This window comes from Passer domesticus, chromosome 13, assembly GCF_036417665.1.
Source record: "Passer domesticus isolate bPasDom1 chromosome 13, bPasDom1.hap1, whole genome shotgun sequence".
In the NCBI taxonomy this organism is placed as follows: domain Eukaryota; kingdom Metazoa; phylum Chordata; class Aves; order Passeriformes; family Passeridae; genus Passer; species Passer domesticus.
This window is the reverse complement of record NC_087486.1, coordinates 18,781,813-18,804,635: the sequence shown is the minus strand read 5'-3', so window position 1 is coordinate 18,804,635 and position 22,823 is coordinate 18,781,813. Positions and strand designations below refer to the sequence as shown.

At 46.2% G+C, this 22,823-nt stretch overlaps 2 protein-coding genes across 2 annotated transcripts in view; both read left to right on the top strand.

Annotated features, from left to right (window-relative positions):
- Positions 1-307: 307 nt before the first annotated feature.
- On the top strand, positions 308-12,167 carry NPM1 (nucleophosmin 1). The gene is made up of 11 exons (XM_064388048.1): positions 308-463; positions 1,158-1,237; positions 3,910-4,029; positions 4,785-4,878; positions 5,591-5,697; positions 6,182-6,243; positions 6,697-6,751; positions 7,712-7,801; positions 8,665-8,766; positions 10,776-10,850; positions 11,820-12,167. The coding sequence occupies exons 1-11, from the start codon at positions 400-402 to the stop codon at positions 11,856-11,858; spliced, it is 888 nt and encodes a 295-aa protein (XP_064244118.1). The 5' UTR covers positions 308-399; the 3' UTR covers positions 11,859-12,167.
- Positions 12,168-16,850: 4,683 nt separating this feature from the next.
- Positions 16,851-22,823, top strand: part of FGF18 (fibroblast growth factor 18) — a 68,402-nt gene continuing 62,429 nt past the window's right edge. The window contains exon 1 of the mRNA XM_064388049.1: positions 16,851-22,575. Coding sequence (XP_064244119.1) covers positions 22,544-22,575 — 32 coding nt within the window. The 5' untranslated portion in view covers positions 16,851-22,543. The remainder of the gene's footprint in view (positions 22,576-22,823) is intronic.

Genomic DNA, 22,823 nt, shown 5'->3' with positions numbered 1-22,823 from the left:
GTTCATTTATTTTAGTCAAAGATGACAGCAGCAACCAGCTCCCGTCACAGAGCAAGTTGGGCACTGCAGTACGGCCGGCAAAACCGCTCGGGCCGGTGCGGCTGCAAGCCCTGTGCCAGGCGCTGCACGCCGTCCCCACGGGCTCCATGGCGGCGGCGCCCGCACCCCTCACACGGGCCCGGCCCCGCGACGCCCCCTGGCGGCCCGCCCGGCCCCGCGCGCTACCACCGCTAGCGAGCGCGCGTGCGCAGGGGCAGCGCGGGGGACAGAGGGACGGGCCCGGCGCGCGGTTCTCGCGAGAACACGAGGCTATATCAGCGAGTGGGCGGGCACGGGCCTTCCTTTAGTGCGCGTCCGCCCGCAGCGCCGCAGGCACCGTCAGTCGTACCCAGCCCCGCGATGGAGGACAGTGCCATGGACATGGAGAGCATGGGCCCCCTGCGCCCGCAGACTTTCCTCTTCGGTAACGCTCGCCGCGCCCACGCTCTCGCGGGGCCCGCTGGCCCCGTCGCCCCCGCAGGCCCCGGGGCCGAGCGCCGTGCGGGTGCCGTGCGGGGCCGCGGCCTGTGCCGGCCGAGCGCCGCCCCTCCGCGCGCGGGGCAGGGGCGGGGGGGCTCGATCAGGGCCGGGGGTGCGCGGCGGCCGCTCCCGCGCGCTCCCCACGTGGCGCGCGGCCCGCACGTGGCGGGGCCCGTCCCGCTTTGTTCCGCGCTTTGTTCCTGCTGCCTCCCGCCGTTCCTAAGGACGCGGCGCCCCGGCAGCGCCCGCGGAGCACATGGCAGCGCGGCCGGAGGCGGAGCACGTGGAGCGCCGCGGCCGCGCGCGCCTTGCAGCCCATCGCCCCGGGGCAGGCCCGGCCGCCCACGGCGGGCGGTAACGGAGGTGCCATCGCCCCGGGTACCGCGGCGGACGCTGGGCCGGGATGGTCTTAAAGCGGCTGGGCTTGAACGGGCCGCGCGGGGAGCTGCGGACAGCAGGCCGCGTGCTCGCCTGGGGTTTTCGTCACCCCACGTGTTCCGCTCCGTGCGTGCCCGGAGTGAGCCGCTAGTTCCCTGCAAGTACGAGGCCTGGGAACAGCAAGCTGCCAAGTAACTGGTTAGCAAACACTTGAGTCTTGAGTAAAACAGTAGGCTTATAATTAAATTGTTTTCTTGCAGGCTGTGAGCTTAAAGCGGATAAGGAGTTTCAGTTTAAAGTAGATGATGAAGAAAATGAACATCAGTTGTCTCTGAGAACGGCAAGTAGTGTTTAGCTTTTACACTTAACATTTTAAATGTAGTGGTGTGCTGTGATGGTGAGTTTCTTACCCTGCCATTTATTTCTCCAATCTTAATTCAGGTGATAATTGTTAGGTAAAACTGTTAAAAATAACCATCTCTTACTGGCAGTGGAGCATATTCTGTAATTTCAGATATTTTCTGTATTGAAAACGTTTTTCACTGATGTTTCTTTGTGGACAGCAAGCAAATGCAAGGCTGGGAAATGTTGGGTTAATAAATATATGCTAAATGGAATTAAATGCTAGACTACACACTGAGGCATCACTAAGGGAAATAGCGCAGATACTACCGGGGCAGAAGGGGAAGGATAGATTTGTAAGAGTCATACATAGATGGGCACACTCTTGTAGACTACTAAAAACTGGATTTTGAAAACCATTTCGTTGTGTTCCCAAACATAATTCGAGTTTGTTTTCTTTCCCAGAAGCAGATACTAAGTAAATCCAAATAAGAGTGCAGAAGGTTTATGTTTTGATTGATTGTCCTTGGTTTGCCCTCTCCAAGGATGTAACTGGGAAACCCCATCTTTCATTCAGATGATTTATCTAACAGGCTCCCAGGGAGTTGTTGGAGCTTTCTGGTGCCACACAAGTCAGACACAGTATTTCAAGGCTTTTGTTCTGGACTGACCATGTGTTTTTGGGTAGCAAAACAATGTGCCCATCTTAACAGATAAGAAATTAAAGAGTTGTAGCATCTTTATGGCGTACTGCTGTGATTATTTAAATGCAAGGAAATGCTTTGATACTTGGAAGCAAGAGAGTCTTAAAATTGTGGACTAATTCCTACAGGAGAATTGCTTCCTGGAGGTCACTTGCATAATAAGTATCTCCAAACACTTAATGGTGTTACTTAAAACACTTCCCTGTTAGTCATGTGAATCATGTGTTTTCCATCCTTTTGTATTCTGAAAAATACAGCCTGGATTTGACAATTAGTAATTTGTTCTTAATTGCAATTCCTTTTGATGGAAGAGTGTAGCAATGTATTTGGCAAGTCCACGTGCAGATTTCTTGTATCCAAATGTTTGTTACACAGATAAAACGAGTGATACATAAATAGTATTGTTTTATTCAAAAGTTCCTTTTCTATTTTCAAAATTAACTGTATCATCTCTTCTGATGTTGTACACTAAGGGATGAAGCAGATCAATCCACACCACTACTTTGTTGTTAGGCTTGTGGGGGGAGTGAAGTCTTTATGTCAGTAACCTCTTTTCATAGAATAAAAAGGGAGAATGTACAGGAGAAACAGGATTAAAATACCAAAGGACAAACTAGGAAATGTTTGAAAGACTTGAAGACTTGGAATGTCTGGGACATGGAACAAAAAAGACAGTGTGGTGGTGGACCAGGCCTTGAGGTACAGCAAGGTGGGGAGAAAAGGGGGTGAAAAGGAAAAGAGGATAGATGCAGGAGGTAAAAGTGCCATGAGTTTCTGTAAATGTCTTGCTAATGGCAGGTAAGAACAGGGATGGTCACTGCTTGGTGACCTATCTGGTATGCATTCAAATGCATGGGTGCTTGCCAAACACATGAGAAATAAATGAAAAGTGCTATAGTATTGAATTGGGGCAAATGACAGGACATACTCTAAAATTTTTGTCCCATTAGCTGAGCAATTCAGTGTTGCTGACAACAAATTCGAGAGGCGAGATCAGAGCTGCAATTTCCCTTGCTAATAACAAGATTTGCCAGAAGTAGTGAATCCTATGTTCCATTTTGCATTCAGTCTGATACATCTTAAGTGTGGACCATTACAGCCTCATTAAAGCTCAGCTCTTGAAGAATGGAAACTTCTGTGCCTCTTTCTGAAGTGTTCACACCCACATCTCCTGTGGGGGTTGGAAAACTTTCTTTGTTTGGGGTTTTAGGGTAGGAAGCACAAAGCCTTGTGCAACGCTGTTGGGAATAGTTGTAGTAGGAAGGATTTGTGGTCTTCACATCTTCTGCACGTAGTCCTGTCTGAGAGGCCTGAGGTTCAATGAACTGGAATTTCAGGCCTGACCACTGTCACTCACTTGTTTCCTTGCAGCTATGGGCTTTGACTCTTCAGAAGTGCCAGACTCATACTCATTGAGTAAGGGATCCAGGCACTTCCGTTTAGAAATGCCTTGGGTCAGCAGTTCCCAGTCCATGGTGAATTACAGCAAAAGGCATGTGCATAATCACAGTATTCCACTAAGCTGCTGTTACACTTCAGTCCTCAGTAAATGTCAAGTAAGCAAAAGATGCACAGTGTGGTAAAGGGAAGCAGCTGGCAGATAAAATGTGGCAGGAGGGGGAAGACTATCGGTGTGACTCTGTAGAGGAGATGACGTGTTTATGCTTCTTTCCTTGGACCCCTGAACTTGCCATTGCCTCCTTTTGGTGCATGATCCATCAGCAAGTGACCTGATTTCACTGTCATCAGAACATGCCTGGAGGTGGCCCTTAGAAGTCTCAGTGTTGTGGAGAAAAGGTGTCAGCTTGGGATGGCGTCTGATGGGATCATTTGTAGTCAGAAATGCAAATTTCAGTATTAATTGATGCAGAACAGTGAATGGAGTTTTTTCATTCCAGTGAATGGAGTTTAGAGGATTTTAAAATATTTGGGATGCTCAGACTGTGTCCTGTTCTTGACTTCACAGGTTACTTTAGGAGCTGGAGCCAAAGATGAATTACACATTGTAGAAGCAGAAGCACTGGACTACGAAGGCAACCCTACTAAAGTAGTACTGGCATCTCTGAAAATGTCAGTGCAGCCTACAGTAAGTGCAGAAACTTAAGAGAACATACTGTAAATTTGATCTCTAGTAAGAAAAAAGTTATAAATGTCTTGGGTCAGCTAAATTTCAGTGAAACTGAACAGTGTTCAGAGAAGTGTCTGTTTTATTAGATGCAGTAAATCTTGTGCCTGGTAGAGTACTTGAGTCATGTGGAGATAACGCACTTGTGCAAATTACACATTTTTTAAGCGATAGTAATTATTAATGGCATTTGTATGTAGACAGGTCTATGCATATGCAAGCAGATGCATCTTCAGTTTGTGTTGCTTTCTTTAAACCTGGGATGGGAACAGTTAGTTTTTTTCTGCAGGTCCCAAGCTCTTAACGCCTCCCTGAAGATGATTGCTACTCTGATGGAAGGGGGGGGGGGGCACCTTGTTGTCATTTTTGGAATGTAGTTTGACTCAGTTGCTAATAATGTACAAGTAGAACTACACAGTGCTGGGGCAGGTGGGATGGATTATGTTCCAGTCTACATTGTAAAAACAAATGCTTATTGGTCTGGCCTTGGTGTGCTTCAACTGGGATAAGCAACGAATGTAGTGTAAACCTGTGTGTGGCTTATTGACAGTGAGTTGACCCTTTAACACTTGCAGAATACTGTATTGAAAGTGAATTTGGAGTAACTGGTTAGCCATGGACTCTCCAGCTGTTGATGCATGTTTCCACTGGGGTGGTGTCTGTTGAGTACACTTTGCCTGGAATATTTGACTGAATACCAATGCTTTTTCTCACAGGTTTCGTTGGGTGGCTTTGAGATCACGCCACCAGTGGTGTTGCGGTTGAAGTGCGGTTCAGGGCCTGTTTATGTCAGTGGTCAGCACCTCGTAGGTACGTATGGCTGGTCACTGCTGTGTCCTGGCACTGGGCAGCACCAGCAGAACTTAAAGATGTGCAGCTGGTGCTGCAAGCAGTGCTTTTGCTGGTACTGACTCTCTGAATCTTAAAGGCATGAAATGGCTGTAGGGCAGAAGTTGAGAGGAGTGCTTGCATGCCTTTGCTTGCCACTTGGTTTGTATGGATAAAGGGGCATTTGTCAGCCTTGCAATTTCAGTTCTAATTTCTTCCCTTAGAAGTGGGTGTTGGTGTCCCACTGTAGGCTTTCTGCTTATTAGCTGAGTGTAAGAAGACTGCCCATGAAAATAGTTCTGTTTTTTCACTAAACTAACCCAGGGACTAATCTCCTTTAAGAAATTGTCTTTGATCTTTCTTCGCTTGTTTTCAAATGTGTCTCCTTAGGAATGATGAAAATGTTATTTTTGACTTTCTGTTGTCTGTTTATGAAGAGTTTTCCCACCAGTGTGTGGGGTGGTAGTCTGCCTGGTTTGGCTTTCCCTGTGGGAAATTTACCTGCTTCAGTCAGCTGGAAAACCTCCTAGTCAGTGGTCAGTTCACTAGTGGGAAGCTTCTTGCTATCAATTCAGCTCCTCAGCCAGACCAAACCTACTCAGTTGTGGGTGGTGCTCTTTGTTTCTTAATAGCAGTCGTGCTTGATAGTGTTAAATGGGGTGACATTTTTATGCTTTGCCTTTGCTTTTATCAGCATTAGAAGAAGAACCAGAATCAGATGATGAGGAGGAAGATGATACAAAAATTGTTAATGCTTCAACAAAGAGACCAGCAAGTGGAGGAGGAGCTAAAACACCACAGGTACATGGACTTGCAGTCACGTTGTTCACAGCATTTTCTTCTAGTTTGGTATTAGTGCTGCCTCTAGGAGGAAGCAGTTAGATGCCTAGCTATTATGAGTGGGAAAGGAATTATTTTGTACTAAACTACAGAAGTTGTAATAAAGTACAGAAGGTCCCCAGAATTTTGCTGAAGGGGTAGATATAATGGCTACTTTTGCGGAAATTTTTGTCTCCTGCAGTAACTGCAGGTTCTGGTATAAACATCAGTGTACTGCAAGAGTTTAAGTGCTGATTAAAGCACTGGACTACAGAGGAAAGGTTCATAGGCTCAGAGCATATGCCATGAACTTGTCAGTAGCTTTGGACTTGGCAGCTGTAACTTCCTGGGTTTAGCTAAATTGATGGAAAGTAGCCTTGTACTTATGCCACAGCTGCTATGCATGGCAGTGGCTCTTTATTACCAAAAATTTGTATCAACGCTTAACAGACTTTCTTTCTTAAAGAAAAAACCAAAATTAGCAGAAGATGATGAGGATGACGATGAAGATGAGGATGATGATGATGAGTATGTATTGCTGTTTTGATAATGTATTTTAAAATACAGGGCTAACTTTCAGAACATTAATTTCATGACATAACTGGATGCTAAGTGAAAAAGCTCCTGTATCTTGGCTAGGGAAAAGGCATCCTTGTCTTATTTATCTCTACAATGCTATGTAAGTTAATGTTCTTCAGATATGTTGTACTGGGCTTCCTGTTACTCATTAACTTCTAACAGTAGTAGTGGAAGTCCCTAGGATATATATCCCTTCAGTATTGAAGAGAAGGAAGTGCATTTAACTGCTTCAAAGGTAGTGCTTGCCCTAGCATTTAGCCATCTGTTAAGGTATAAAGTAAACTTGGAAAGATTGCTTGCTTCCTTCATGAATAAAACATTTTATTGGTGGGTGGGGGAGGGGAAGATCAATTCCTAATGTGGATCTTGAATTATGGTGAGTGACTTCTTTTTCAATTGTAGTGATGAGGATGACTTAGAAGATGATGAGGAAGAAATTAAAGCACCAATAAAGAAAGTAAGTGGCTAATACTACGATAGTAATTGGGCAGGTAGTCCCTTAAATCAATGAGTTTTATCACAGCTCTCTGGAATGTGCTAGGTTTGGCTCAGTTTGTGTGAAGAAATCTTAATAGGGTGGGAAAACAGTTCAGTGAATGTGCACCCATCCAGTCCATGTTTTGTTTCCTTGGCTGCAAAGGAGTGACTGGATCTTAGCAGCACAGGGATGCAGCTGTCAGACTGGTGTGGGCCTGGATGGCTGTTGAGCAGCAAATGAAATCCTGCTCAAAGGAGGTTTTGCTTTGCAGTTCCAGTCCTGCATGCTGTGGAAAGGAGCTTTCAGTGACTGCAGATGCAAAAGGCTATAAATGTGTGAGCCTCTGGAAGGGTTCACTGCAGGCGGGGAAGTGTTCCATCGGCCCCCGAGGGCCATCTGGTGGTGCTGCAAATGCACAGCAGGGCAGCTGCACCGGGAGGAGGGGGAGGAATTTTCTTGTTCTCACACTTTTATACTTCAGCTTAATTTTTATGTTCATACCTACTGTTTAAAAACATATTTAATGTTGTACTTCACCATGTGCTGTTCTGTTGCTACTGAATTGCCATAAGTGATAGTGCACAGTGGCCTGGTAAAGACAGTCTGAAACGCAATTCCTGCCATCTAATGTGATCTAGTGTGACTGAACAAAATGGTCCCTTGATTTATATAGGAATTTTAGACTCTGTGTCTTAGATATGCGTGTGGTATCGGGTGCCATCCACATCCCAGACAATGTTTCTGGATGAAATGCCAAATGGGGTAATGGTTTTGTTACAGAAAAAAGATAGCACTGAATGAGGTAACAGAACTTGTTGTTACAACAAGGGATGTGTTACTGTGCTGCACCAAGAAGTTTTCCTTTGGGTTTCTGTAACATGCTATCTTGAGTTTACTTGCATTTCATTTGACAAATGAACTTGTTTGCTTGCTTTTCAGCCTGTTCGTGAGGTTGCAGGAAAAAATATACAGAAAGCAAAGCAGAATGGAAAAGATTCTAAGCCATCCACACCAGCATCTAAATCAAAAGTGAGTGAAAATAACTGAGTAAAACAAAGATTTATTCTACTGGAGAAGCTAGTTTTCTCGCCTAACGGTAACTTCAAACAGCATACTAACATTCAAATTAGGTTTTTAGATCTTGATATGAAGCATGTTGAAGATATTGTTGACTGCTTCATGTTCTCTGTGAAACTCTTCACTGATCAGTGTGTACCTAAAACAGTCAGGATCTGAAATCAGACATACTGTCCCTTGGGAATACTGGTAATTCTTTGGTTTCAAACACTAAATCTATTAGTTTTGTGCAGCACCTGGTGCAAGAGGTTGCCCGCCTAGTGTGTTTCCTTGAGAACAGTGGAGGCTGCTGCTGCCAAGGGGCTCTTATGACAATGACCCACTGCAGGACTGGCAGTTTCCTTCTTAATGCTGTGTAATTGTGTCCTGATTCCATGTGCAGTTTTCCTTGCTGCATGTACTCAGACATGATGCCAGGAGGGCTCATACAGAAATGAACATGGGATGCATGGCAGGACAGCATCTGAGAAGCACTGCATGTGTGTCTTTTAAAGCATGACGTAATCTAGCTGCAGATGTGGAGTAAACTGTGAATCACTAAATATTTTTGCTATTTTTGGTTTTATTTCTGTTCAAAGAGCTGTGGAGGCACCTGCCCAGAAGCATAAGACACCAGCTATGCTAACTGTAATAACTCCAAATTTGAAAATTGTTATTTTTCATGCTTCTTAGGAGTGTGAGGGAAGCATAAATTTGGGGTTTGTGATTTTCTGAAAACTGTATGGACTATCAGTCTGATAGCTAATTTTGTAAGATTTATCTTAGATTCTCTGTAACTTTATGTGCAAGTTACTAATGAAGTGAATAATTTTCAGACTCCAGATTCCAAGAAGGACAAAACTTTAACTCCAAAAACACCAAAAGTCCCTCTGTCATTAGAGGAGATAAAAGCAAAAATGCAAGCATCTGTAGATAAGGTGAGTTTTTGGAAATGAGATTTCTCAGCCTTACTTTTACACTTCTGCAGAAAAGAAGAATTGGATGTTTCAGTAAATGGTTATGGTGTTGCTGATTCCTGTGCTGATACTTTGAGCATGTGTTGATGTTGAAGCTAAGAGAAATGAAAGCATATTTGCGGAAAAAAGCCTCTACTCAAGAGAAACAAAACCACTTTCTTTGTATTTCTCCAGTAGTGCTGATTAGCAGTTTGGTATTTCTTGGTGAACTATCTCTGTTCAAATTTAAAAAAAAACCCTTAGGTGATAATTATTGTAAAGATGACTTAAATACTGCATATACATTCGGGTTACTAAAGTAAAGTGTAGTGAGTTCCTTGCATGGCCGGAACGCCTTAGTCTTGAAGCAGTGTCCTGATGCTTGTAAGGCTTGGTAACTTCCAGAAGAGGGAGATAGGTGCTTGTGGTATGAGTTGATGCACTGCTGCAGACCTCAAAGCATTTGCTTTCTGGAGGGATCTGCAGTTGACTCTCCCTTCAGCGGATGCTTCACCCTTCTAAGGTGTCAGGGCAGTCACTTGCTCTGGTTCTTACCAGGTTTGACCAGCACTTGGTGGTCACACATGTCAGTAGTGTGCAGCTAGCAGCTTAGCAGCTATTTAAGTATAAAATAGAAAATCCAGTTGTAGGCTGGTTGGGTGCAGCAGGTGATTCTTTACCTCCTGAGCCAGGGTTGAAGTGCATGTGCCAGCAAGGGCTGTGCTCTGAGTATTTCTGCACACAGAGCAGATGGGAGTGAAAGCCTGGCTATGGCTGCTCTTGGCTGGTCAGAAGGGCTGATGTGGTTGCTAGTAAGCATTGCTGGTTTGCTGATGAGGTTTTTTAAAATCAAAATAATATACTTTTTGGCCCATGTAATGGCAAAGGTCACCTAAAGAATTAGGATCATCTTCTGCTTAGATCATTAGTGTTATAGGGGCTGCTTTGTTCCAGGAATGCTAAATAAGAGCAGAAGTGTTTGAATACAGGGTGGATGCAGAATGAGCAATGACAGGCTGTGATGAGGATGCAAATGCAGAGCCGTGGACTGTGAGCCTGACATGATGGATGGGCCCATCCTGGTGGGTCACAAACCCTGGATGCTGCTGTGCTGTTAGGATTGACTCAGAGCAGCTGTGATGAGTGGTACTTCTACAGTGTGAGCACAAGTGGCTGAGCTGCTCACAGTAGACATGTGAGCAGACAGTAAACATGTGCAGAGGGAAGCATGCAGAGCAGCTAACTGGCAAAAAGAGCTTTAAAATACATTATCTGGTGCTGCAGAGTGTTTCTACTGGGAAGTGCTGTCCAGCAGGGAGTGGCTAAGTGTGTTGTCCTAATTGACATGGGATGTTTCAGCTGATGCACCTGAGAAATTGGAAAGTATTTCTTTAGGACATGTGAAAGGAAATCAGTGTCTCCTAAAATAGCATGCTGTATTATTTTTCCTGGAGATACTAGGAGACAAGATGATAAACCTGTATCTATGATTTATTAACTGAATCTGCCTTGTACATTTGAGCACGTGCAAAGACAATTCCAGGGATTACAACGAAATGTTTCTAGAACAGTTCTTTAAATAAATAGAAGTCATGTATTAATGAGCAGTGTATTAGTGAGTTTTGAGGTCAAGTTCATGTTTTGCTTTAGAGAGCTGAAGTTAAGAATCTACAAGAGTCCATAAATACAGAATTCTAATTTATCTGAGTAGCATGGGACTGTTTACTACAAACAATGATTTTAAGTGGTGAACACTGTTGTGCTCTTCAGCATCAGCAAAGAATCTTTGCACAGTGTGTAGCCACTTCTGTCAGAAATACCTGGGCATGGTTGAAAAACAAACTTCCTAAAATGGTTTAAAGCAGATTAGTGTGGGAAGTTGCCAGGTGAGTTCAAACTCCATGTATTGCAAGGGGTTTTCAGCATCATAGGTTATTTCTTAAAAGCATTAAATGACCTGCAGACCCTAAAGCTTGTTTTTTTCCAAATAGGGTTCTACCCTTCCTAAGCTGGAGCCCAAATTTGCCAACTACGTTAAGAATTGCTTCAGGACAGAGGACCAGAAGGTAACAGAATTCATCAGAGCTTGATAAAGTCCAACAACTTTTATAACCTTAGGGATTCTTTTCCATTTCTTAATCTTTATGGGCTTTGGACTGTTTTAAAGGGTTGCAAACCACAAACAATACTTCAGGTTAAATATATGGGAACGGTTTTAAGGGTTTTAGTTGGCTAAGATGGGAAAGCTAGTATTTTATTACATTTTTCCAGCTTTTATATGGTTGGTAAATTGTCTGTTGCTTACTAAACCCACAGAATTTTCCTTTTGGCACCATATTGGCTAAGGAAATGAGCTGTGGTTTCCCTTGCTGCTGAATTTGGCCATCTCAACCAGTCTGGTGTTTAGCCTTTTGTTGCGGAGGTGTCTGGGACAGCTGAGCTGTTTTGTGATGGAGATTATGGCATTCTTGCCACATTCTCTCGCAGAATCAACAGAGCTCTTGAAAGAGCACAAGCCAGAAGGTGATATCAGGAAGCAAGTTTCTGAATTAGTTATTACTTACACAGACTAATCTAAAAATGTGTCTTAGATTTCCCTATCAAAATTCCATCAAGTCAGTTTTGCAGTGACAGAATTGCTTATGCTTTCCTGATTCCCTTAATGGTTTGGTGTAAACTTGTCTGATGGACAAATTGATCTGTTCCTGAAGGAATGTTGAAAATAGTCAGCCTCAGCTACTGGACCTGCTGTGGCATTAGCCAGGGTAGGCAGAGTTCAGCCAGTATTTGCCTCGCTGGTCCACACCCATCCTCTCACTCACCATCACTGAATTCTTACTATTGTGACCTAATGTGAATAATAATCTTCTAGCACAAGGACCCAATGTCATGCTTTCTCAACTTGATTTTCTCTGAAAGGAATGTACTTTTGTTATAATTTATTGTCAGTATTTTATGAAATAAGTTGTGATAGTAAGCTAAAAATAATTTTTAAAAATTTATTTCAATTTCTAACTTTTTGTGTACACTTCCAGGTCATTCAAGCTCTCTGGCAGTGGAGACAGACTCTGTAAGAAAAGAAAACAGTTTAAACAGTTCGTTAAAATCTGCAGTCTTATTTCTGTAACCATTATTTGGCTGTTCTTTTTACAAATACTGAAAGAGCTTTCCCTCCTGTGTCTGATAAATGTCATCCAGATTACCTTGCCAAGAATGTGTTGTCCAAAATGCCTGTTTAGTTTTTAAAGACAGGACTCCACCCTCAGCTTCATTTTAAGTATGTATGGAATGTTTTGATAAGGCATGGTGGTGGTCAGACAAATGGAAATGGTGGGGAGACTAAATGTATGTGAAAAAATAAAATTTAGTATTTTAATAAAGTACTATTGTTTCTTTTTTTATGGATGAGGGGAATCTGCATACTGAACCCAGAGATAATTGGCTTTAAAGTTCTCTGAGGAACTACCTATTGAGTATTTTATTTTAGCTGCTTCTCTTTAGCAAGTACACATAAACTATTGTGTGTTGTCAGCTTCAAAAACAGCTCCAGTTCCACGAGCTGTAGAGCTACTAAGCAGATGATTGGGAAGAAGACTGGAGTGGCAAGCAGGGCTTTATTCTTGTCTGAAAAGTGACCACTAATTATATAATTGCCTAAAACAGCCCTTCCTGCATCTCAGTTTCTGACCTGCTTCACTGCGCTTTGGTTTATGGTTTCTCTCTAACTACTGGGTTTATAGGGCCTGGAACTCCACTTGTAAAATGCAATACTTCTGATCTGGTATTTGCTGGCTGTGCTGTTCCTCTGAGGAGCTGCAGAATCTGAGGCTGCCACACATAATGACTCCTGTGAGGATTTTGTGGAGAGAAGAATTAGCTTGAATGCTGTAGGGTGTGCCTAGAGAGCTCACTGTGAGTGAGTTCAGAGCCTGTGGATAAATTCCTGGGAATGCAGAGACTGATCTCCAATAAATCCAAAAGCTTATGTGAGCAAGAAGTCTTCTCAGGTCCTGTGGCCTACTTATGATGCTCAGAGCCAGAGTTAAAATTTGGGGCCATTCTTGTTACATGAAGTTAAAAACATAAGGGCTTTCAGGTGAAAGAAAGCATGGATGTCTGTGAGACTCTGATGAGACTCCTCAAGGCTCCTGTCTCTGTGCTGTCACTTCCAATGCATATTCCATCTTTTGTCCAGTAACTGCAGTAATGGAGACTGGAAGAATACTCAGAAAACATTCAAACAGTTGTATGGTAACTATCAAACTGCTTTAATCTTTGATGTGTTTGAGAATTAACACAACTGACTTGTGTTCACAGCAGGAAACCCCCTAACTGAGTAAAGCAGGTTGAGTTTTCCCCACTTGAAGGACTTGGGACACTTGAGTCCTGCAGCAGGTGGCTTTGAACATGTAAACACGCACTGGATTGTGCTGATTGGCCATGGGGTCTGTTCTATTGAGCATTCTTTACAAGTTGCTCAGGTGGGATACACAATTTGGTTTGTAAAATTGCCACTGAATTTATTTATTTATGTTTGTATTATAAAACCCTTAGTTCCTATAGTTGAGATGCTGGGTGCAGTGGAAAGCAGTGCAAGTCTCCAGAAGCAAATCGTTCTTAGAAAAACAAAGCCAAGGGAAGTGCATGGTAGACTAGCAAAACGGTGCAAGTCTTGTGTCAAAGATTTGTTTAAGCTTGAGTGTCATTGCAGCACGTGAAGCGGCAGAGTATAACAGTTTGAAATGCCTGTTTTGGTGGGGTTATGTCAATAGATGATGTCATATTCACAAGTGAGAGCAGATTTCCCTGGTGAAACAGCTAATGGCACAGCTAATTTAAGCAAAATTGCCCTCAATTTTGGCAGAAAGAAGTGAAAATTGTACAGTAATTTCAGCAAGAAATTACTAGCCAGTAAAATACTCTGATTACTAAAGTTTTAAGAAAGGCCAGGGTGTTTGTAGGTGACTGACCAAAGCAAGTCTGGGGTTGCAGGCACACTGTGCACAAGCATTGCAGGGGGAATGCAGAGCCTGTATGGGCAGCTCTGAAGGAAATCATTGCTATGCTGGTGCTGAGATACAGTGTAGGTCAAGTGGTTGTCAGGCGCTGTTGAACCTCATGAGGCATCTTTGAGGCACCCTCATGGCATAACAATAACTTCACTTGGCCCTGGTTAGGTCTTGCATTGTTCTCTGCCAGTTGATGGAGTAGCGAGGGGTGGTCACTGGTGGTTCCCTACCTCTGCTGTTGTGCTGGTCAACAAACCCTGGCTCCTTTTGGGACTAGCTGTCTGATGACTGGATGCAGCTGTATCCTCTTGGATGTTCATGTGCAGCTGCCAGTTCTTTTGCTTCAAACAGAGCTCAAAATTTGATTTTAAAATAAGCTCAGATGTGAAAATACCTGTTGAAGAGAAAAGACAAATGCCAGATGTGGATTTTTGAAGTACTGCTTTTGACTCTGCAGAGTTGAAACATGTTCTTGCCATGGTAATGATGGCAACAAAGCTGTAGTGTTTTGATAGCTGTGTTGGGGGTTCTGAGCCTCTGTGTGATCCTGGTCCTTGAGGACGGCTTATTTGAGAGCATGGAGCTCCACAGCCAAATGCATTGCTACTTCCTAACACTGATGGGAAAGCGACTTCTTTACAGGGTGATGAAATGCCTCTCCAGGTAGCAGTGCCTTCACCTTTCCTTTGTAGGTGAATTTCCCCTCCTGCTGCCTTTCTGGTTGCAGATCCTGTCAATTCTGGCTTTTTTCATATTTCCTTCTGCACGTGTTTCATTCCCTACAGTGAACAGGTAGCTGGTGTCTCCCTGTGTGGGACAAAGGGGAGGCCACCCAGCTGAGTGGGTGTGTGTGAGTGCTGTGTTGGCTGCAGATAGAGCTGCTCCATATGGGTCTCTTCTGTCTCTGGTGTCTCTTGGCATCTCACTTCAGAAGAGGTGATAACAGAAGGACACCATCCTGTTAGGAGCTCTCACTCTGTACCTTATTCCTAGGGGTGTTCAAGAGAAGTGTTTGTGGCTGCTTCAGGTCTGTCCTGGGGTTCTCTTTGCTCCTTTGATCCAGCAAACCTGCCAGTGTGGCTTTTCAGAGTCCAGGGGCTGTGATGACTGCGAGGCTCTTTGCCTGTGCTCAGCAATTGTTGCAGCCTTTGGAGAGAAGCAACTCAAGCATGGTTGGCAGGAGGGTGGGAGTGTGTGTGGGCTGAGGAAATGGAAAACAGGGCCAGGATAGGTGGCGGTTCTGGGCTCCTTGCCACCCACACAGTCCCTCAGGGGCTAAGTTCATGCTCCTGCCCAGATACCCCAAGCCATGTCCTGTCTCTTTTGCATGTGCCATTACTGACTAGCAGCAAAACTCTCTCAACTTTTCTTTCCTTCTTTCTCTGTGTAGCCAGCACCTAGATCCTTATTCTCCTCACTGTTTTCCCAAAAGGGTGTTAAAGACGGGATCCTACTTAGAAATGTCAGAAAAAGCTACAGAAGAATGGGGCGGTTTGGAGCTCAGTGTTGGATGGAGCACAGCACCTTTATTCCTGCCCTTGGCTAGTGGGCAGTAGGTTCTGGCAAGCAACAGCAAGTGCAGTTGATTGTGTTGAGTGAGGTTTGGAAGTTTTGTGATCTGGTATTTATTATTAAAGATTGCTTTGTCTCAGCCTGGTTCTCAGTGTGAACACAGACAGCTGAGCGTGTGTGATGGGGTGCAGGAAAATTGATGCTGGATTTGCAGGTGTGCCTGAAGGGGCCTGACTTGTTTGCAGGTAGCACAGGGAATACCCACCTGGCTGCTCACTGGTTACCTGCATGGACACTTTTGGGAGCAGTTCTTGTTATGTTGGATCAGCTCTCCAGTGACTGGCCTTTGGATTGTGTTAAGTAAATGGATGTTAAGCAGTGCCTAATTGGGACCAAGTAAATCAATCAAATGTTAATTAAGATGTGTGCTGTGGGGACCACATGTATGGCCTGTGTCCAGTTGTATGAAGGTGACTTCTGCTCTCCTTTCTTCAAAAACTTCTCTCCTTCCACCTTCTGTCACCACTACATGACCAAGCCATAAGAGCATCTATGGGAAAAGGATCCTGGGAGAAAACAAGCCAGAAAGGGTCAAAAGTGAGAATGGGAAAAGTGAAGACCCTGGGAGGGATGCTCAGCAGGGTACCTCTGACAGTGCCCACTCTCACTGAGCTGGCCATGCCAGTGCCATGTGCTGCTGCTGCCCAGAGCCTTGTCCAGGACAAGGGCATGGCCACCACCCTGCTTCTACTGCAAATGGCAAACAGAGAGAACAGAGCTAGGCCACTCAGAGCAGATGCACCTGATTCACCTCAAGTGATTACGCTGGTACTACAAACAGTGCCTTTTCAATTAAATGCCTTTAATTGAAGGCAATTTTGTTAGAAGGGTCCTGGAGTCTTACTCCACCAGTTGCTGGGACCTGAAACTTGCTGAGCCCCATCCAATTCTGTTGATTTACTGTATTTAAGAGAAAACAGTTTCTCTTGCCTGTTTTCAAATTAAGCCTTAGGTTTTACATTGGGTTTGGTTTTTCTTAATGAGTAATAATTGCAGGGAGAGTTGAAGATGTATTGTAGCTGTTGAGGTATTTGGCATTTCACCACTGCAGCCACCTTTATCTGTGTCTGTTCATGAAACTTTTCCCACTGCTCCTTACATTTGTCCCAAAGCTTGTAATTGTGCTATTTTCCCAGGAATGTCCTTGATAAAAGGCTCCTAGCAGCCCTTATCGTGCTATTTTGAGGCAGTGAATGCTATCTGGGCACTGCTTTGAGCAGTGTAAAGCTGTTCCCTGCATGTAAATGTGTGTGAGGACACCAACAACAGTGCCGAGCTACAGCTAATGAGCAAAGCTTTCAATTTAATAATAAGGCCACCTCTAGTGTTTAGGACATTCTTCCCTGTTTCTTATAATATTTTTCCCATATTTTCAAGCCTTCTAATTTTCTACATGGAAAATAAATTTTAACTCAATGACTTTAGTTAAGGGCAATAACATAATATTGGACCACTGTAGTGCAGGGCACTCAGCCAGTCCTTGTGATCTCCAGAGAGCACAGGACAGGGAGATTGGAGGATCTTGGCTTCATTTTTAGGGTCTTGAATTAGGAGAGTTGCTTCTACTTGTTCCCTCTGGCTTTTGGTTCTAAATAGTCCTTTCCAACTCCTTCTTAGTTCTACATCTTGCCACAATCTTCTCCTTACTTAGTCCTTCACTGCTCTTCAGACTTTTCAGTCTTCTGATCCTTTTCAGTTCCTTCAGTCTTCCCTAGCCACTGCTGTTGAAGCAGCATGGCGTTTCCCCGATCTCTAGGAAAAGCTTGGACACCACGGCAAACATGGTGCTCCTGCATGAATCTGTCCCATCTGGGTTGCTTGGCAGTGTCCCTAGGAGCCCAGCTGTGGCTGGTGCCCTCATTGTGGCCATGGTGGAGAAGGCTGATAAAAGCCCTGCTGCTCCAAAAGCCCTCCTGCCTCCAAGTGGGTGGGGCTCTGCTTGCAGGGGATGTTTGTTCATGCCCCAGGAGAATGGGACTTCCAGTGATGTCTCTTTACTGATCTGTGACATTGCAGAAAAATGGCATTTTCCTTTTTTTTTGTTTTTGTGTAAATCCACCCATATGATGTTTTCTGAATTCTGGCTTTGATGCAAAGTGTGGCTACAGTTGCTCTTCAGAAAGATTAGTAGAATCACAGGTTTTCCAGTGTTGTTTTCAGAAACTGTCCTGTCTCACAGCCCACCCTGAGTTCCTCTGGGGTCACTCATTCACTTGTGTCACCACTAGGGACAGTGACACAGGGCATTGAAATGTCTGATGTCACCAGTCAGTGCCTGCATCAGCCCTGAACTGCCCCTGCAGTCACTGCCAGCTGTGGGGACATCGGTGGTCATGCATATTGTGTGAGGTCCTGCCCTGAGCCAGCAGCTAGGGCAGAGGGCAGGAGCCCAGGGTGCTGCTGTGGGAGGGACTGGTCATCCCACAGATAGCGCTTGAGATGGTGACTTGCTGGAGACAGCTTAATTCAGAAGACTTCAGTCAAAGAGGTTTATGTTTAAGAGCTGTTGAGCTGAAAAGCTCTAAGTTAAGGAAATATTAAGTTTTGAAGCTTAACAGCTTGTGATTTTTTTTAATTTTTTTTTTTTTTTTAGGGAAAAGTGAAACTATAGAGGAATATAAATCCAAGGAGCCAAGCCCTAGGATTTAATGCAGTGCAAAGGCTGAAAAGTGAAAAGTGGAATTTCCCACTGGTTTGTGTAGGGCTGTCTGCAGAGGTTGGCCTGTTCTTGCCTCCCTTCAAAAGCATTCTAGCAGCTGTCGCATGCTTTCAGAGTGGAGCTGCAGTGCTCCTGGGCACTAGGATCAAAGAAAGCCCATGTGTGTCCACCCTGTGCCAGACACTGGAGCAGGGTGGTCAGGCTGGGGGACACAGGGTGGGAGCAGGCTCTGGAAAGGGGCCCTGGGCACTGGAGAGGGGCTGGATACCCAGGAGAGCAAGGTGTTCAGCCAACCCACTGGTCTGCCCTTTAGCTTGAGATGTCCATCATTGTCAGGGATTTCATTTGCCTCATTGCTCTGCTGATAAAGCACTGGGATTTGTTTATCAGTATGCTGGAGCTTTTAGAGGAATCTGAGGTTTCAGTCCCCAAATCCCATTGAAAATCCAAGGGGTGTTCCAGTGGATTAAAACCTTTGTAAACTCTGAAACCCTGCCTGCTGAATAATGCCTGCCTCTCTAAGGTTTCTTTTCTCTTATAAAGTAATGATACACATCAGAATAAGGGCTGCAGCATGCTGGGTTCTCTCTGCAAGGGGCCACGAGACATCCCTGTGGTCAAGAGCTGGAAGGGATGCTGCAGTTGCCTCTGTTCCCAGGATGTCCAGTGATGTGATGGATTCAACCTGTGATGGCTGAATCCAAGTACTGACTGTTCTTCACCATATTCCTTCTGCAAGACTGTGCCTGGATGTGGTGGAGCTGAGGCTCAAGTCCTGTCCTCCTGGACAGTTCAGAGTCAATTTGAGGTGGCTCTTCTGTCAAATGGCAGTAACTGCAAAGCATGCCATCCTTCCCTGAGTGTCAGAAGCGTTCCTTACCTTGGGATGAAGTTGTCTTTTTGTGTGTAAACTGGATAAAGGCAGAACATGCACCCCTAGTCAGTCTGAAAGTTGTCTTTCCTTTTACCAAGGCTTTCAAATTAAGAAAACCTCTTCATTTGGATTTTCTGTAAGAAAAAGTTTGTTTATAGGAACAACACAAGGCTGGAGATGCAGATAACAGGAGCAAACCACACACAGATTTGCTCACTGGCAGCAGGGATGGGATGCAGAGCTGAACTTGGTCTTTGTACAACATCAGCCCACATTTTTCATTTTAATTTCAATCTTGGTGTGCCAGATGCAGCGGGGCCAGATCCCGGCCATTCCTGCTGGCTTCTCTTTCACATTCCAAAGGGGTATCTGGGGTAGGAAGGCTTCCCATTCAAGCATGCTCTTAAGTCCTTGGCCCCATTGAATGGGTTCCATGCTCTGTGAAATGCCCGCTCCTCGTGGGATGTGGACCAGTGGAGCAGGGCGAGGGAAGCTCATTTCACTGGGGGCACCTCCACTGCCCTGCAAGTGAAAGGTCAGGCTGCTCAGACTTTGATTTCAGCTGCTGAAGGGCAGTCACTAATCCAATAAGGCACCGAGGGACTGTAGGACACAGCCTTAATTCAGGCAGTTGCAAGGGTGAGTGGAAGGCAGTAACCCCAGGAGCTCCCCAGGTGTCCTGCAGTGCATGCTCCTACCTGGCCCTGTCTTGGTTTATAAAGTGTTGAGGACATCAGGAACGTGCTGTGCCAGCCTTCACACCCTGAGCGTGCTGTAAGAAAAATAAACACCCTTAAAGGTTTTCCAGTGGACATCAGCTGCTCTGGCTGGATTTGTGCTGGGAATCTGATCACACAGGAGCCTTCAACAGTGGAGCAACGGGTTTGGGTGTGGAGCTTTTAATATTATATATATATACACATACACACACACTCGTATATATTCATAATAGCACGCCACTAGATGATATTTCTATTTTTTCAGAGACATGTATGAACTGCCTCTTCTCTATTCTGTGCCCCATCTGTGTTGTTCAAGACTGGTAGTCTGAAATTCACCCAACATTTGTATTATTCTCTAGGTAACTATTTGGATATTGAAGATTTAGGGGTTTTGCCAGACTACTGAGGCACAAAGGATGGATCTATTTTAAAAAATAACTTTTGTGATTGCAAATACAATAATTGAAAGAAGAAAACCCTCATGTGCCCTCTTTAAAACGACCCCTGGTGTTGCCCTGGCAGTTTTTGCTGTTTGAGATGTCCAGGTCCCTCTGGCCTGTATGGATCCAAATCCTTTGGGTCATGGCTGTGGGGGCAGCTGTGCTACCAGCACGTGGCTCCTCAGCATGGTCTGGGCCAGCATCAGCTGGGATGAGTTTTTCCATGCATAGCTCACAGCTCTGTTGTAGCTGCTGTAATTTTACGTGCTGTTGGGGCAATTAAAATGATAAATGTTAGCAGCAGCTTTACAAATTCCTTTTTGAGCTGTTCTGCTTCCAGCCAGGTGCAGCAGCCCTGGGGCAGCTTGGGTGTAGGGCAGAGCCATCAGTGACCGTCTGCGGAGCTTTTTACTTGGAGGCAGGTGATGGAAAAGCCTGAAGAGCAGTCAAAACTCATGCCCACAGGTGACTGTGAGGGTTTTGGAGGAGTTACTGCCTCTGGCTTTGCAGAACTCCTGTGTGCATTGGGCAGCAGATACTGCACTTAGCAAGGCGAGGGGCTGGTGGTGGGCATGACCCTGTGCTGTGGGTACCTTTCCTGCGGGGCTGAGCAGCACCTACTAGCATAAGATGGCACAGGCTGGGCTTCTGCCACCCAAACTGCTTCCAAGAAATGACGTACTGGTGATGATTAGGGATATATGGAATATTTTCACATCTAAGCTAAATACTGTGATCTTGTGAGTCCCCAAATTCTGAATTGTTCCGGTGTAGGCATCTTGGTGAGCTCAACTTGTGGCTCTGATGTTCTTGGCCATGTGTGAAAGCAGCTTTCAGCTCTGGCAAGGTGCCATGGGACTGCCAGGACAAGGATGCATGGGGCTTCTGATGTTGGTGACATCAGCAATTGACAGCAGGTTGGGTTTTTTTGTTTTTTTGGGTTTTTTTTTTAAACTTGCAGATCCATAAGACCAGAAGTGTGAAGTCTGTTAGATATATCACAGACATGTGTTAGTGCTGGGAAATTTATAAGGACTTGCTTTGATCACTGTTTTAAAACTTAATGTTTTCTGTGCCTCTTGGGCCTGAAACTATGGGCCGAAAAGCCCTGTGACTTGATGCCTGAAGGCTCCCCAGTGATGAACTCCAGGGATTAAAGATGTTGCTTGATTTGTGGCTGAGAGTGCCGGGGAAGCGAGCACCTGGGTCCCTGCAGAGGTGGGAGCAGCTGGGCCCGACACGCTGCGCTGATGCACGTTATTTGAGCGGAGAATTTGGAAAGCTCAGAGTTCTGAGCTATGGTTATGTTCTCACTTAATAAGGTGTTAACTGACGTTGGGTGCTCTTTGGAGAGTTCGGCTATGCATGGAGGTTAACGGTTCCCGGCATCTTGTCTGCTATAAACGAGCTTTCAGACAAGAGGAAAGAGTTACCACACGCTATCAGCGTGTGATTTTTTTTTTTCCTTAAAAAAGCAAACCCCCAAACAAGCAAAAAACCTCCCCAAAGCTGAGGCGGAGGAAGCCTCTGGGCTTTCCCCGGGGCTGCGGGCGGTGCGGGGCGGCCGCTGGAGGGCAGGCGAGCCGTGCGGAGCGGCGGAGGCAGCGCCGGCAGCCCGGCGCTCTGACCCCGCCGTCCGCGTCCCGCCGGGGAGCGGTGCCGGGCCCATGGACCGGGCGGCCGCGGCTGTCCCGGCCCGCGAGGGGCCGCTCCGGGGCTGCCGGGCCCCACTGCCGCCCGCCCGGGGCTCGACGGGCACGGGACGCGCTCCTTCCCCGTCGGAGGTAAGGGCGCACCGGATCCCGGGCAGCCGCGGCCACACGTGTCGGCGGAACGGGGCAGCGGCCGCTGTGCCGGGGGTTCCGAGCCCCTCGCGACCCGGGCGAGCGGCGGCGCCGCCCGCTCTGTCGGGCCGGGGGGGGCTCGGGGGAGCCCGACCCCCTCCCTCACTTACTCTGTAAAAAACGCTTCTGCGGCCGGCGCTGCCCGCGGCCGGGCGGTGCCCCCTCCGCGCAGGCGGTGCCAGCCCCGGGTCCGCCCGGGCGGGTCCCGCCTCCCGCTCCGCGCCCCGCGCATCGCTATGCCGCCCGCCCGCAGCGCGCGGAGCGGAGCCCGGAGCGGGGCGCGGCGGCGGCCGAGAGGCTCCATCCGCCCGGCGGGGCTGGCCCGGCCCGGGGAGACGCGGGGGGGCACTTGCTGATGATCGGAAGTTACTGACAATAAGCACCTTCATCCCCCCAAAGGCGGAGAGAGGGAGAGGAGGAGGAGGAGGAGAGACAGGCGGAGAGGAGAGCTGATGCCTGACGAGTCACTCGGCGGAGGCAGAGCGGGCGGTACCACAACTTCCCGGCGGCGCGGAGCGGCGCGGAGCAGCGCGGCGCGGATCGGAGCTCGCCGGCCGGATCGCTCCCATGTCAGCGCGGCGGCGGGGGACTGCGCTCCGCTAGCGACCAGCCGCCGGCCAACCCCCTCCTCGCCCAGCGATGTATTCACTGCTCTCAGCCTGCACTTGCCTGTAAGGATTATGGCATATTTCTAAATATTTTTTAATTTAAAAAATATTTTTAATTTTTTTTTTAAGCTTTCATTCTGAAGGCTCCGGTTGCATTTTCCTTGCAGCCAGGTGGTAATGGGGACCCGAGTCTTTTTATAAGCAGAGCATCGCTCTGAACCATTAAAAAAAATTGCAAACAAAAACAAAGAAAAAACCAAACAAAACAAAAATCAACTTTAATCATTCTATCGCATCATTTGATCTTTTGT